Source organism: Euprymna scolopes, chromosome 7 (genome assembly GCF_053919585.1).
Source record: "Euprymna scolopes isolate OS-2025 chromosome 7, ASM5391958v1, whole genome shotgun sequence".
In the NCBI taxonomy this organism is placed as follows: Eukaryota; Metazoa; Mollusca; class Cephalopoda; order Sepiida; family Sepiolidae; genus Euprymna; species Euprymna scolopes.
The window spans coordinates 115,262,436-115,280,505 of NC_136488.1; the positions used below are offsets into that span (position 1 = coordinate 115,262,436).

General features: G+C 32.8%; 1 protein-coding gene across 1 annotated transcript in view; it reads left to right on the forward strand.

Moving 5' to 3' along the window:
• Window positions 1–14,342, forward strand: part of LOC145279897 (uncharacterized) — an 85,120-nt gene extending 70,778 nt beyond the window's left edge. Inside the window, exons 9-11 of the mRNA XM_080131427.1 lie at window positions 2,230–2,436; window positions 11,356–11,455; window positions 13,782–14,342. Coding sequence (XP_079987553.1) covers window positions 2,230–2,436; window positions 11,356–11,455; window positions 13,782–13,837 — 363 coding nt within the window. The 3' untranslated portion in view covers window positions 13,838–14,342. The remainder of the gene's footprint in view (window positions 1–2,229; window positions 2,437–11,355; window positions 11,456–13,781) is intronic.
• The last annotated feature ends 3,728 nt before the right edge of the window (window positions 14,343–18,070 follow it).

The following is an 18,070-nucleotide window of genomic DNA, read 5'->3' on the forward strand; positions in this document are numbered from 1 at the left end:
TGCACATACATAGAAGGGACATGTTTAGTTGATTTACGCTTGTGAAGTTCAAATAATTTGGATCTCTTTAGTAACAATTTTACCAGTTAAAAACCAAATCGAATTTGTTGCACAGATCTAAACTTATATAAGTTATATGATATCAAGTTTTATGTATGTAGCCCAAAATTTGACAGAGACCGTTTTGCACACAGACAGACAGGGTCATATATATATATATATATATATATATATATATATATATATATATATATATATATATATATATATATATACTAGCAGTTCAGTCCAGCATAGCTCAGCCCCTGTTCATAACTTTATGTGCATATGTTTATACACACACACACACACACACACACACACACACACACACACACACACATATATATATATATATATATATATATATATATATATATATATATATATATATATATATATTAAAAAGTTTTACTTATGTTCAGGTAAGGTACATCTAAAATTTAAAGTCTTTAGGCCCAAAATTGGCGGAGGAGTTTGGTAGAGTCTGCAAATGTCAACTCTTTCAACTTTGATCTGCTGGCAGCCAAAATTTCGCCCGAAAACTGATTCAAAAGTTTGCTGCATTTCTGAATATCCTTTATATAAAATTTCAAATGTTTAGACCAAAAATTGGCTGAATCGTTTGCTAGAGACCACGAAGGTTAGATCCTTTGTACACTGACCCCTTGATAGCCAAATTTTCGGCCAAACAACAATTAAAAAGTGTCAGAATAATTTTTAGTGTCAGAATACATTTTTCAAATGTTTAAACCAAAAAATTGGCTGAGAGGTCAATTTTTTTAAAACTTTGACCCACTTTTGACTACTTAGCATTTATTGTTTTGTGGCGCAAAACAAACTAAAAAGTTTGATTTATGTCCAAGTAACCTACATCTAAAATATAAAGTGTTTCGACCCAAAATTGGCGAAGGAGTTTGGTCGAGTTTTCAAAGGCAAAGTCGTTGAATTTTGACCCATTGATTTTCCCAAATCTCAGTACCCCTTATACCAAATCTCGAGTCTGTAGACTGAAAATTGACAGAGTAATTTGGTAGGGAAATGTATACATACATACAGACAGACACACACAGAGACATTTTCATGTATATATATATATATATATATATATATATATATATATATATATATATATATATATATACAATGGGGATCACCACTCATCAAGGCCCGGAAGCCACTCGGGGGTAAGGGTTATTGAGTGTACAGTAATCAATGGGATAATATCGTAGTAATAGTTGGTATTGGAGATTTGATAAAGTGTCTTACTTAAGGGGACGATTAATCAGGAATTTGTCTATGTTGGACTTGAAGACATCCCAGTTGTAGTCAAGTGGGAAACAGGTAGATGGAAGAAAATTCCACAGGCGTGCACCTTTCAGAAAGAAGCTTTGTTCATGAAATCCAAGCGATAATTGATCGTCAACTTTTTAGTATAAAAAAATCCAGCAACAACGTGAATTATTACCCTGAAATGATTTTAAGAAAATAATTACAATAGTGTGGTATTTATGACATTTGATATATTGTGTGCTTAACCTATTTTTATTGATACGGAAGAGAAAATATGACAATCTGAAGATACAGACTGACAGAAGAAGAAGAAGAAGAAGAAGAAGATCAACGACAACAACAATAGAAACTAATATCATCTTACAAACTAGACGATATGAAAGAAATAAAAACTGAATTTCATACTTTCTAGAGTGCATATTTATTTAGTACAAGTGTACCCATCTTGGTTAAAATAATGAAATGTTTTTTTTTTTACTGACTTTAACTTTTGTCAAATTTAGCCGCCCCCCCTCTTCCCGTGTTTCTCCACATCACCTAACACTGCTGCAGAAAAGTAGCGAACTAACGCTGATTTCTCTTTGATTGTTAGCTAACTCTGATTCAGACTTAATTAATACGAAATTCACACATGATCTCGTCTTCAGTTGGTCATCTATTTACCTCCTCTGAGATCGCATCGCTAATGAATTCATTAGGATTCGAATGGATTGCGTGGTCGAGCTACTGGTGACGTTTAACTTGTTTTGACATCGAAACAATGGCGAACTTAAGTGTTTTACAATATAAAAAAGTAGACAGGAATGCAAAAATAGTTGTTTGTCATATAACATCAGTTTGCCAAAATTATGCATTCACTTATTATCTCCCACCCCACCTCCCGTTCTGTATTTGCAGGTTTCAATGATGTGCCTTTCCACGGTATTTGCTGTGTTTGCGATGACGTTAAATGTTACCGAATTCGTCAGTAAACCGTTATTCTTCATCTGGATGTGCTTAATTAATCTGGGATTCGCAGGAAACTTCGCTCTCTTGCCGTTCGCCAGCTCGAGAGCCGTGGCTCATATATGTGTTGGTGCTCCCGGAACAGTCTTTTCAGCAATGGTAAGTTCGGAAAGATGAGATGATTTGCGAATTTTTGCTTATTAGTCAGTTGCAGAGTAGAAGAATATATATATATATATATATATATATATATAGTCCTGGTCAAAATCATAAGACCACTTAAGAAAGTAAGCGTTTACGCATATTATCGAATTTTTAATCAAACAAATGATTGCCATTGCCAAAAGGGAAAATATGATGGAAAAAATGAAATCTGCTTCATTCGAAACCTTAACCCTGATCTAATAATTATTTTTTAAAAAACAAACATTTTCACCTGGTCAAAATGATAAGACCACTGATAATTTATCTAACAAAAGGCAATTATAAATTACTAAAAAAGGGTCTTAGTATTTAGTATTCCATTATTACGAATTGCTTCAAAAATTCTCTTCGGCATGCTTGCGACTAAGTTTTTTTATCAGTTGCGAAGGAATTTTATCCCATGTACTGAAAACTGAATCAAAAAGTTCCTTTATCGAATCATACTGGTTCCATTCTTGAACACTTCTTTTGCCATCCATCCCTAAAGATTTTCAATGGGATTGAGGTCCGGAGAACATGCTGGATGATCTAACAATTCTATATTATTTGAAGAAAAGTATTCTCGTGCTTGTTGAGAAGTGTGTATCGCAGCGTTGTCTTGCTGGAAAATCCAATTTCTTCCACACATACGTGGACCTTCAGTCCTGATAGGAGCATTTTCAAGCATTGAAATGTACTTCAATGATGTTTGCCGGCCTTTCACTACTTGCAACTTTAGGGTCCCAGCTGATGAGAAAACACCTCCAGATCATTAAAGACCCTCCTCCACTATGCCGTGTTGAAAAAGTCTCTTTGGGCAAATTTTTATCATGCCAATAGTGTTGAAATCCATCTGGACCATCTAGATTAAACTTTTTCTCATCAGAGAAAATTACATTTTCCCACTTCTCTTCATCCCAGGTCTGGTATTTGGCGACATATTTAAGTCGGTTAGTTTTGTGCTGTTCAAGAAGACGTGGTTTCTGCAGTCGCTTTAAATGATTGAAACCCTTTATTTTCAAATGCCTTCTGATGGTTTTAGGACTACATTCTGCTGCTGTTTGGCTTTTCAATCGACTTGAGCTCATACTGAATTTTTTTTAAAACTTCTTCTGATACGGCGACCCAGTGATAGAGTTATTTTTATGTATTTATTTTTGTTTTGTCGACCTGGACTCTTTTTGTGCCCATATTGATCTGGATTTCTTAAAATATTTGTGACGACCGTTTTGCTACGATTCACTTCGTTTGCAATGGATCTATGGGATAGTCCACCCCTATTAAGCTCAAAGATCCTTCCTCTCTCAAACTCTGATAATGGTTTCTCTTTTGCCATTTATAATTTAGTAAGATGTTTTTTTTTTATCCACTAACAAGTTGCTTTTAGTAACATAGAAAGCTTTTCGTATTCATTTTTCAAAACTAGCCGATTTTATTAAAGTGGTCTTATCATTTTGACCAGGTGAAAATGTTTGTTTTTTCAAAAATAATTATTAGATCAGGGTTAAGGTTTCGAGTGGAGCAGATTTCATTTTTTCCCCATCATATTTTCCCGTTTGGCAATGGTTTCCACCATTTGTTTGATTAAAAATTCGATATTATGCGTAAACGCTTACTTTCTAAAGTGGTCTTATGATTTTGACCAGGACTGTATATCTATATATCTATAAAAGTGAACGTGTCTGTCTGTCTGTGTGTCTGTCTGTCTGTGTACATTTCCCTACGCAATAACTCTGTCAATTTTTAGTCTATAGACTCGAAATTTGAAATACCGGGTACTGAGATTTGGGAAAATCGATGTGACGGGTGTCAGCCAGAAATTTGGCTGTTAAGGGGTCAAATATTAACGATTTGACCTTTAAGAACTCTACCAAACTCCTCCGACAATTTTGGGTCTAGACACTTGAAATTTTAGATTTAGGTTCCTTGAATATGGATCTAACTTAATAAAGTGATTTGAGCCCGAAACAATAAATTTTAAGGGGTCATAATAGGGGTCAAAGTTTTAAAAAATTAACCATTTTTTTGTTTTTTTGCTTTTTTTGCACAGCATACACCTCCAAACACCCGAGCAACGCCGGGCACCCCTGCTAGTATATATATATTTTTGAAATTTTTCCGGGGGATATGGAATTTTATAATGGCTAAATACAGACCAAAAAACATAATGAATTGAAAAAATAAAAAATGAAAATAAAGGTTAGCTAACCAGGTTTCGTTCCTCACTTATCAAAGTTAAATCGAGGAAAATACGATTTAAAACAAACAAAAAAGTCATGAATCTGGCGGGGGTAGGACCCCCCCCCCAAAAAAAAACAGAAATAAACGGGGGGGAAATTACATAAACTAAATTAAGTCCAAGAAGATTTTCTTTTTGCTTGCAAAGAGAAGGTCTCAAAGACTTAATAAAAAGAGTCTCTAAAATTTTCAAATGATAGAGAGAGTGCGACTCACTAAGGATCGTAAACATGTCAGCAATGAAATTCGTGGCACACGCATGGTTATTTATAAGATGGTCGCAAATCGCAGAACCATACGTATTACCCAGAACATCCGAGGGTGAAAAATTTGCATAACGAATCTTTGAAGGCACATGCTGTTTCAAACGAAAATCTAATCTTTGCGATGTTCGCCCAACATAGTGCGCACTGTAACTACATTTAAATAAATAAAATAATTATTATGGTGGGGGGAGGGAGAACATCTTTGCGAATAGACGGCAACTTAGGCCTGGTTGAAAAAACAACACGCGGATTCGATGCAAAATAACACCTTTGCACAGACAAAGAAATTTGCTTAGCAAATCGGTCACTGATGTTACCTAGCCAAGGTAGACGTAGGTACACAGGACATCTAGCAGCTACACTTTATTTGGGTTTATGAAAATTGGAAACTTTCTTATTGATAGTAGTTTCAACAATATCCAAGGGGTAACCATTATTACAAAGGGTCTTAGTGATAAATTTGAGTTCGTCATCCAGATTAACTTCAGAACAAATCATCAAGGCCCTATGTGCTAAAGTTTTGATTAAATTATATTTTTGGTTTATAGGGAAAAAAGAGTCCCAACGCGTATAGAGACCCGTAAAAGTTGGTTTACGATGAACAGAAGTAAGAAAACGCGAGGATGTTTTGAACACAAAAACATCCAAAAACGGAGGAGTAGAATTCGTTTCCCTGTCTACCGTAAACTTAAGGGCTGGATGAACGTTATTAAGGGACACAAAAAAGCATCCGCATTCGTTTGGTTGTCAAATAAGCAGAAAGTGTCGTCAATGTAACGAAAATAAATGTCTGGTTTATGCAAACCAGACAATAGACCCTCTCCATGAAAACCCACAAAGATATTAGCCAACGTTGGTTCCAATGGTGAACCCATGGCCACACACCATCCGTCTGTCTGTACATAATATCGTTGAAACTGAATTCTACCGACATGGTGGCGAATTTCATCAATTCTACAAAAATATTTTCTTGTATTGGGGGAGTCGGAAGTTTACTCCGATATAAAGCGTCAGCACAAATATTAATAGTCTCTAACAATGGGATACAAGTAAAAAGACTGGAAATATCGAAAGAACACATAAATCTGTCTGAATGAGTATAATTTTGTATAAAGTTAGCAAAGGTAAAAGAATCTTTAATGCAATATGAACTATAAAGTTCCAAAACACGTTCTAAAATAATTGTCAACCATTTTGCTAGCTTATGTTGACAAGACTCTATCATAGATAATATGGGTCTCAACGGTACCCCCTCTTTATGGGTCTTAGGCAGACCATACAAACGAGGGCGAATAGAACCAGTAGGACAAATTAAATCAGAAATGAAAGTGGGAAGAACACCACTTTTGACCCATTTGACAAGTTGTTTTTGAAACTTGGTCTCGATAGAAACAGTAGAATCATGAGTATCTACCGGACCCAATTTAACAAATTTAGAGGTGTCCCCCAAAATAGTCAACTTTTTATTGACATAATCCTGCTGATCCATAATGACAACGCCAGAACCTTTATCGGGTTTTGTGATGACTAAAGATTTATTATGGCGAAGTGCTTTGATAATACGATATATGATTATTATCACTTCGCCATTTTGCTTCACAAAACGAAATAGGTAAGCCCGCATAAGAATGTGCGACGTCATTAAGTTTCGCCTTAATATCACTGACCATAGAGTCGGAAACAGGAGAAAGTCTTCTTAATTGAGCAAAATAATTCGAATTCAGCATATATCTCTTCACGCTTTGGGGGTATGGGAGGAATGCAAAAGTCCAAGCCATGCGAAAGAATATTAAGTTCAAGCTCAGACAACTGCGCAGAAGAGAGATTTAAGACGTTCTGAGTAACACTAGGGTTCGTCGAGCAACCATATTTTTTGAAGATCAAATGTTGCAAATTCTTTTGATTTTTTAATGATAAGCTAGAAAGGCTATGTAATTTTTCACCCCGTTTATTTCTGTTTTTTTTCCTACCCCCGCCATATTCATGACTTTTTTTGTTTGTTTTAAACCGTATTTTCCTCGATTTAGCTTTGATAAGTGAGGAACGAAACCTGGTTAGCTAACCTTTATTTTCATTTTTTACTTTTTCAATTCATTATGCGTTTTTTTCTGTATTTAATCATTATATATATATATATATATATATATATATATATATATATATATATATATATTTATATATATGTATATATATATATATATATATATATATATATATATATATATATAAACTATGTCAATCGCTTTATTGCAGATTAGTAAAATATCAATATTTCCCTAAATATACGTCACAAAAAATGAAAATTGTACCATCAAAGGGTTGCTATTTCTCAAAATTTTATTCAAATTCATGCTATATTCACGAAGTTATGGCATTTTATTTTTTATCATAGAAATTCTACTGTCCATCGCTTTATTGCAGATCTCTTACAATGCCAAAAGATCAGGCAAATAAAAGTTATCGAAAAGCAAAGGATAGTTGCTGGACTCGCGGAAGGATTTTCCATCAAAAATTTAACCACGGAGCTGAAATAGGATCCCAAATCCTTGGCTGCATTCTTGAACAACCCGAACACCAGAAAAATAAGGGCACCAGGAGAAACCTTTCAGATCGTGTTATTCGGAAAATTCGTAGGGAAGTCAACCGAAACACAAACAGCACCAGTGCTTTCGTTTTTACAAAAGCTGGAATCGCTCCAAGATTCAGGCTCGCCCGATACAATGTGTTGAATGGGATTGCAAGGAACATCAAACCTCTTCCAATGCCTCCATTGAGTAAATAACATAGGGGAAAACGAATGGCTTTGATACAGAATTACATGAATATGGATTTCCAACAGGTCCTATTTAGGGATGAGACCCATGTTACACTTGACGGCCCGAATAGATGGAGAAAAGTTTGAAACCCGAACGGAACTCCGACCCGTTACAGAGTTCATCGCCAACAAGGTGGTGGAGGCATCATGTTTTGGCCGGGAATCATTGGGGATAAGTTGGTTGGGCCATTCCGAGCGCCAGAGGGTGTAAAGCTTACCAGCAATTCGTACACGGCTTTTTTAGATAATCATTTGTCGACATGGCTAGATGACCTACCATTGTCACGTCGCTTTCAGATGATTTTTATACATGACATTGTACCATTTCATTCTGCTTGAGGCGACTGCATCCTTCCTTGAATCTATGGAATTCGTTGGGAAAACTCTCATGACCTGACCAGTGTTCTCCAGATCTTAACCCCATTGAATATCTCTGGTCAATATTAAAAAGAGGAGTTTATGAGGGAGGAGAGCAATTTATTTCAAAGAATGCCTTGTGGAGAAACATAGTTGATGTTGCTAGATCAAAGAATTGCCTTCTTTGGGGGACAAAAGGTTGTTTTAAGTATTTAAAAAATGGTGGATATGTCGATAAATAATTAATTTATAATAAAATAATAAATTTTTCGACAAAAGATAAAAAGTCACAATTTCGTGAACATCGCATGAATTTGAATAATTCTTTTTTTAATAATTAACCTTAAATGAGTCGTTTGATGATATAATTTTCATTTTGTTGTGACGTATATTTAGTGAAATATTGATATTTTACTAATCTGCAATAAAGTGATTGACACAGTATATATATATATATATATATATATATATATATATGTGTGTGTGTGTGTGTGTGTGTGTGTATGTGTATGTGTGTGTGCGTGTGCGTGTGCGTGTGTGTTGTTTCAGGGTAGTTTAAAGGTTTTACAATAAACTACTTGTTAGATGCCATAGTATCACCTGACCGGAAGAAAGTGACCATGATGTCGCAGAAGCAACCACGACGATTAGCGTGCTAAAAGTGAACATTCAGATTATCGTAGTCAGCATATGTTTCGTGAAATTTTGCTCGACAATCAAGTCGGGGGGGGGGGGGCAATAACGTTGTTGACTAATGAAGACTATTAGAAAGCTAAAACTGATACATTGTTTCGTGTGAAGAAAGAAGAATGAAACGAGAAGTTTTTGGAAGAGGGAACAATGCTTCAGTTGATCTAGGCAAAGTTTGCAAACATCATTCGGATATAATTCAATTTGGTTTGTCACGTTCATTATCTTAACAAAACAACAAACAAATAAAATAAGTAAATCAAATAATACAAAAATCTTAACATATAATTAGTATTAATTAAATCCGACATCATGTTGAGAAAAACTAAATTAAAAAGTGGATAATCAAATATTTACAGACAACAGATCAAATCTTCGAAAATTTTGCTGACAAATATTTCATCCGTTTTATTCAAAGAAAAATCTTCAAATAAAAGTGGATGAAATATTTGCAGATCTATAAACTCTTTCGCTATTTCTTTTCTAAGATTCTTTTTTAGTATTTACTTACACGATTCGCATTTGTAGGATGTACTAGATGTCCTTTTGTGTCAGGATTGGTATATTGTACAGCATATAGATCGATTGAAAAAAAATAAAGTAAATAGTTAAACAGGTTTACATCAAAAGTTTGATAAAATGAAAGCAGATGATGATTCAAGCAGATGAAGACCCAACTACATGTTAAAAAATGATGATTCAAGCAGATAAAGAGCCAACTACACGTTAAAAGATGATGATTCAAGCAGATGAAGAGCCAACTACACGTTAAAAGATGATGATTCAAGCAGATAAAGAGTCAAGTACACGTTAAAAGATGATGATTCAAGCAGATGAAGAGCCAACTACACGTTAAAAGATGATGATTCAAGCAGATAAAGAGTCAACTACACGTTAAAGATGATCATTCAAGCAGATGAAGAGCCAACTACACGTTAAAAGATGATGATTCAAGCAGATGAAGAGCCAACTACACGTTAAAAGATGATTATTCAAGCAGATGAAGAGCCAAGTACATGTTAAAAGATGATGATTCAAGCAGATGAAGAGCCAACTACACGTTAAAAGATGATGATTCAAGCAGATGAAGAGCCAAGTACATGTTAAAAGATGATGATTCAAGCAGATGAAGAGCCAACTACACGTTAAAAGATGATTATTCAAGCAGATGAAGAGCCAAGTACATGTTAAAAGATGATGATTCAAGCAGATGAAGAGCCAACTACACGTTAAAAGATGATGATTCAAGCAGATGAAGAGCCAAGTACATGTTAAAAGATGATGATTCAAGCAGATGAAGAGCCAACTACACGTTAAAAGATGATGATTCAAGCAGATGAAGAGCCAACTACACGTTAAAAGATGATGATTTATGCAGATGAAGAGCCAACTACACGTTAAAAGACTTTCAAAACAAAATTTCTTTACTTACATCAGTTAAGTTTTTGCATCATAACGATTTTCCGTCTCATTCGTCCATTATTTGTCATTCTTTTCATTCTACCACATATCTCTCCCTATTCCCTCTTCCAAACACTTCTCGTTTCATTCTCGTTTCTTCACACGAAACAATGTATCAGTTTTAGCTTTCTAATAGTCTTCATTAGTCAGAATGGTTCGTTTCATAATCACGCGATCCTTCCAGCCAACTTTTCTTCACGTTTCTTTAATGAATAACGTCACAAAACAATAACATAATTCATTTACAATTTCATAAAGAATGTTCGCAATGTCTTCTATCTCTGCTTTAGTGGATGACGCCATAGCTCTGTTTTATTAAAAATTATCTTCCCGATATCTTCTACCCATTTTAATGGGTTACGCCATTTTTTTGCGACATCATCCAGTGTACATAGGGACAAACTTTTTACATAGTTTTTTTCTAGTGTATTAGACTACATAAAGGGTTTTTATTCTCTCTCTTTAGAGGATGGCGTAAAAAAATGCTGACCATCCACTGGACTGGTTATCTTGCATCTTTGTTATTATTGATGACGTCACTCTTTGTGATATCATCAAGTGTGCACGAGGTTCAAGCAAACAAGATAGCAAACAAAACAACGGGGTCCTTCATCCGTTTGTGCACACATGGTTTTGCTTCATGAATAACTCGTTAAAGTAAACACCATAAACAAATATTTGAAAATATAAAAAAGACATTAAAAAGTATTTTTTTTAATTAAAAAAGAAAACGCCCTAAAGCGTATGTCTTTCTTTCGATTTGAATAAAAAATGTCGCCACTCATTTTCAGCCTTCATTCTACGTATATTTTCCCCCATTTATTCCGGATGTATTCCTTTCTCTATTTTCCTCACTCTTTGCTTATATTATCAATTCATAATTGAGTTACTAACACCTATTCTCATTCTTGACTTATACGCATTTGAAGAAGGTATATATTTTACAGGAAATGAAGACATGCTGTGAATTAAATGTTCCCTAATTTTTTAAATCATAATTTATATCATATTCTTAAATATTTTCCTAGTTTTTTAATATATAATTTGTTATGAATGCATTTTTTACAGACAGTATCGGGTACAATTGGTGCCATTTTAACAGTCGAATTAAAGGATACCATTGGATGGCATGGCATGTTCTTTCTTACGGGTGGCATGTCAATTGTAGGTATGTATTCTCGCGTGTTTCACTTCAAATTGTATTCGTTCAAGTTTCTTTATATAATAGATAACAAGGATCCGTTGCGTAGTTAGTAAAGTACTTGGCCAAATTCAGTTGCAAGTTTCTTTATATAATAGATAACAAGGATCCGTTGCGTAGTTAGTAAAGTACTTGGCCAAATTCAGTTGCAAGTTTCTTTATATAATAGATAACAAGGATCCGTTGCGTAGTTAGTAAAGTACTTGGCCAAATTCAGTTGCAAGTTTCTTTATATAATAGATAACAAGGATCCGTTGCGTAGTTAGTAAAGTACTTGGCCAAATTCAGTTGCAAGTTTCTTTATATAATAGATAACAAGGATCCGTTGCGTAGTTAGTAAAGTACTTGGCCAAATTCAGTTGCAAGTTTCTTTATATAATAGATAACAAGGATCCGTTGCGTAGTTAGTAAAGTACTTGGCCAAATTCAGTTGCAAGTTACACTATTCTAGAATTTGATGGTCCACTTATCAGTGTGGGCGACAATCAAAATATAATTGGGAATTACTTGAGAATTCTACGCAATCATGGCTGACGGAACAAGAGCGTGATACCTACCTGTCCAGAATTTTCGTGCAGATTTCCAAGTTCGACAGAAAGATTCCAGAGTTCAAAAGAAAGATTTTCAAGTTCGACAAGATACGCCTGAAGAAGGTTGCAGCTTAAATCGGCCGAAACGTTGTAAAAATAATATTAAATATAAGAATAGAAATTCAAACTACGCACCAGATAACATATTAAAACTTTTGAGAAATACTCAAATCTCACATCATTCGTCTGACAATTGCATATATATCTGTCGTTGTTCAAAAGCTGCTTTTGTAGAAAAGAACTTAAGAAGGATACATTATCGAGGATCAATTCTTCTTGTTCTTATGTCGTTGACATTTGTCGTCCTCTGCTGCCATCGCGATGTTTAAAGCTTCAATATTCATGCAGAATATGATGGATAGCCATGAATATAATCTTACATCGGAACATTTTCGATTTGGAAATCTTTCCTTGTAGAGACGAAAAGCATAAGCGAAGTTCATAGGATCTGAGTAAATCAACGAGAAACAGATACTAATCGGTAGACAAACATCATCTACGGAATTTTCATCAATATTTGTTTCAATGGAAACCAAGCATTTATGTAAAACATTTCCATTAGTTTCAGTTATAGCAACTAATCCCGAAGTTGAAGCGTCGAATTTTTAACTTTACTGCATTGAAATGGTGACGGAATGCTAACACTAAATTGACCTCTTCTAGTTGGACGGGAACTTTTGCTTTATTCGAGACTCAATACTTATCATGTGAATCACAAACAAAACATTTCGATTCTCTAAACTGAGCGATCAAACGAACATATGTATACTAACATAAGATTCAACTTCGCAAAATGAGAAACTTCCAAATCAATAGAGCAAAAATTATACTTATAAATATGAGATCAACATATTTTTAGAGCTTTATAAGAATAATAAATAATAATACATATGGATTACATTAAAGCATTAGTCAAGAGTTTAGATAAGCTACGGTCATATATATATATGTATATATATATATATATATATATATATAATTGTGTGTGTATTTTAAAGTTTAATTCACAACTTTTTAATACACGTGTTCTTCTTTTTTCTCATTAGAGTATATGTTACAGATCTGTTTAGTTAACAATCTTCAACAAACAGCAAAAGTATGTTATAAATGTAATTTTGAAGGTAGTAAATTCTTCAGAAAATTCTATGGAGAAAAAAACATATTTAAACACAACCTATATACGTCACAAACTGTCAAAATTGAGTTTGAATATGTTTTTCTCAATCTATCTATATCCATATCTATCTATCTATTTATCTATATCTATCTATCTATCTATCTATCTATCTATATATATATATATATATATATATAATATCATTAAAAGAAAAATATATACTTGTGTATACAGATGTATTAATCAATTTGAAACAAGGGAATACTATACAGTGTGTAGGAGTTATGAATGCTCTTAAGCCCTACACAATATTATGAGTTCCCTTGTTTTAAATTGATTAATAAATCTATATACATCAGTATCAATATACCAATATATTTTCCTCTTGTATGTGTATATATATATGTATATATATATATATATATATATATATTATGTATATATTATATATATATATGTATATATATATATATATATATATATATATATATATATATATAATGACATTTTGAACTATTTTTTATAATAAAATCATTTTGTGAAACTTACAGAAAGCTTATACATTTTTGTTCTTGTCTCTTGACAGTGATTTTAATTGCATATACTTTCGATGCAACGACACCGGCCGGAGAGCGAGTTTGAACATTTTCTTTTGCCAACATCTTCTACATCGTCGTCTAGAAATGCATTTTATATGGAAAGCGGCATTTAAAAATACAGAGGTAGAAAAATGGTCACTTCCGGTATAAAGCAGGAACAAAGAAAAACCATCATTTTATACATGATTGTTTTAATTGAATGTTTGCTGGTAACGACCCATTTAAAAGAGAAAATTGTCTATCCGACGCAGAATGATTAAATTCACGCTTCTCATATTTGGATGTTTGTATTGAAAGGTTCATGGAAATAGTCTTTCAGATGTACAATATAATTTTTGTTAATATATTGCAAAATTCTTTTAAAAATATGATAAAGATGCATTTGTGTGCATTTGGACAATAGCTAACTTCCTGCTGATTGCTTTGCCTAAGACAGACAAAATACAAACAAATATTAAACCATCAATCGTCTGTTTAATCAGTTGTTTCTTGATATTTCAAGAAAACAAAGAAAAATTCAGTGGATTGCCTCGGATTAAAAAAAAAAAGATTTATGCTAAAAACGCAGATAAATTTTGTATATATATATATATATATATATATATATATATATATATATATATATATATATATACATATATATGTATATATATATATATATATATATATATATATATATATAGAGAGAGAGAGAGAGAGAGAGAGAGAAAGAGGTGGGGGAAGAGTTTTATTTACTATGTATATGTATATTATGTATATATAAATGTAATATAGTAGCGTGTTACAATTGGTTTAAGAAAACAAATGCACATCATCAACGTGACCAATAAGGACATCGACTCAACAACATACCACAAAACCATCGAAAATTTGAGGAAGGCAGGAGGAGGTAAAAAGAAGAGAGGCGAGAATAAATGAAATGTGAGAGGCATGAAATCGTTTCCTTTTAGACGAGGTCAAATGCACTTATACATAATATATTGACGGAAATATATGCAATAGATTACTTATAAGCACAGTTTCTCTTTCTCTCTCACTATATATATATATATATATATATATATATATATATATATATATATATATATATATATATATATATATATATAGGGGTGAGGGGTGTTTATGACCGCGTCGATGATTCGTTTCCTGTTTTTTTTATGCTTGTTTTCCATGCGTTCTAAGCTGTATAATGAACAGCTCGGCATGTTGTTTTTCTGTTCTGAAACCAATTGTAACGATATAAAACATGACAGTACGTTTTAAGCAAGAACCATTATATTATGAAAGAACCATTATATTATGCAAGAACCATTTTGTGAACTGTCAGATACAATTAGTGCAGCTTTAATAGTGCACTCAAAGAGGTTTTAACTCCCACGTGCACCACCCCATGATTTTATTTTTCAATAAGAGAATTTTTAATACTAGCTCAGTCGAACGTACCCAACGCACTCCATTCGATCATTTCGAACATTTTTTCGATCAATCTTTAAAAAAAATGTTTAGGTGTATTATCGATTAAACATCACATGTTATGATTATTCAAAAATAGTAGGATACGCACAGTTTATTTGATTCATAAGAGGTTTACACACAGAAATACCTTATCCTTATCTATCTATCTATCTATCTATTTATCGCTCGATATATATATATATATATATATATATATATATATATATATATATATATATATATATATATATATTAGTAATTGAACGATTCCAATATTTTTTCCGATTCCGAGACAATTACCTATTTCGTACTAAATTATCGATTCTTATACAATTACCGATTCCGATTCAAGTTCTTTATAAATCTCTAAATATTTAACCAAAGTATTTTTTTTTACCGTAAAAACACATGTTAAATGTGCATATATTTTCTCCAACTTAAAAACACACTTGTGTGTTGCATTATTGTGTTTGGGGGTGTTCTATAGATTTTAGCATTGCTGGTAGTTTCATATCAATAAATATTTATTATTTTATTATTACTACCAGCAGTGGAAGATTTTATTTTAAACAAAATCAAATAAAAAAAGATAATTTGAGGAGTCGTTTCTGGCAGGAGAAAATATACATAAATTTTTCCGATTCCGATACCGATTCCAGTACCGCTGTTGGTGTGTGTGTGTGCATGAGATACATGCATGGATTAGCCATCTAAATTGGCTGTTTTCGAGAAAGTACTTCTTTTACGTCAATGGAATAAAACAAACGCGCAATATGAGGAAAATTTGATTCTAAAGCGATCCTAAATCACCGAAACAGCAATTGCTATTAAAAAGTCTTCATTTTACAAATATTACATGTTAATATGTGTATTTATGAAAGCTGTGTCCATTCTTTTAAGAGATAGCTTGTAGCGGTTTCAATTTGATGTCGTGTTGTAAGACCATGTAAAACATAGAACAGCTGAGTCTAAATCTGCCTTCAGGGATTCACCATGCAAAATCGATACCCAGATAAACAGAAAATTGTAAAGAACACACTGCAGTACATGGATATTTTAGATAAATATGACTTGATCTAACAACAGGATTTAATTTACAGGGTAATGCCCTCTATTTGATTTAACTGGATTTAGCCACCATAACTTTGTTTAAGGATCGTCTTACGTTAAACTTTTGTGGCAAACCGAATAAGCACCTAATTTATCACTAAAGACATTTCTAATTTTTTTCATTCAAATAAAAATGAATTTAAAAATTTATTCGTTCATGTTTTACGCGCTTATCATTGTTACATAAGTGTAACATAAACTAAAACTTTGTTACATAAGTGTAACATAAACTAAAACTTTGTTACAGGTTGATTTGTTTGGTACTTAGAAGACGAATCTGTTTGAAAATCAAACTTATCAAACTCGGTTTCGTTTTAACTTCAAAGAATAAAACTGTAAAAGAAAACAAATAAAGAACAAAAATATCAACGGATTTTTAAAATTCTGCCTCCAACAGTCATTTTGTTTCACCGTTGGTATAAAAATTGGAGAAATGGTGAAGATATGTACGAGAACAGCGTAAAGCATTAAGTGCAATATTTTTAGTTTCAAATCTGCATCTATTTAAGCGCGGCAAGGATATTGAACATGATTTTTTGAATTCTAACAAATGCATTAAAAACCTGGGATCTTTCATTAAATCGAAATGTTTTGTCTGTCTGAATTATCTGGACAATAATGTCGTGTTATACTTCGAACAGATGTATTAATTTCGATTTGAAATCATTTAAAACTGGTACACATTATCATTTAAGGCATTTGGTTATGTTTTTAGGAGAATCTCCATTTTTAATTACATCTCAATTTAACCTTTGCAATATTTATGCATTTATTTAACAAAACAATATAAACATTTACTGAACTTGGGATGAGGATTTATAATTATTTGTGACTTTTTAAACTGTTACATCATTTCTATTTATTTTAATGTGTGACGTTTTGTGAAAATTAACGTCAAATTAACGCCATAAGTCTGTGTACTTACCAGGGTTATATTTGAAAAAGGAAAAACACATACATGGGTGGAGAAAGTGAAAGGTTACATCGTTCGAAATACTATCTTAAAGTAAAAGCTACGATAACAATAATATTACAAATTTAAAAAAAAAACGAATAAAAACAGGATTTATTTTTAATTACTTAAGATACGTGTCTATCGATTATTATTTTCGGCTGTTTATCATGGAGAACATTTGGTTTCTTTGCAAATGGTTCTTGGTTTAGGAGTCAAATAATTCCGGAATTTAAAGTTAAATTTAAATCTGAAATTATATAAAGAGACAGCGGCCTATTTAAAAATGTTTACCAGGTGGTTTCATAACACTTGAAAACATATGCTGGTGTTACCGATGCAAAGAGCTGAACTTGCGTTGAATGCTGACCCATTCAAAAAGCCCCCAAACTAATGTAATTTTTGATCTCCATAATATTGAATGCTATCAGGATACGTTAACCGGCGTTGCTCGATGGAAGCCTGTCCTCCCCTCGCAAAAAAGTAAATTACGGTTGTTGTTGGTTGGTTGTTGTGTCTCTAAAAAATTGCGGACACTAGCGGCCGTGGCCGAAATGAAATAATCTGGCTTACATTGACGATTACTGATGATTTGGGCCGATAACATGCAGGTACTGATTGAATTTAAAAAAAAAAAATCAAAATGCGTAAATCAGTATGAATTATTAAAAGTATGAAAAATGGTCTATTAGAATAATAATGAAAAGTAAAAACAAGTTTTAGGGGGTAGGGATTCTTACTGTATATGAACTGTTT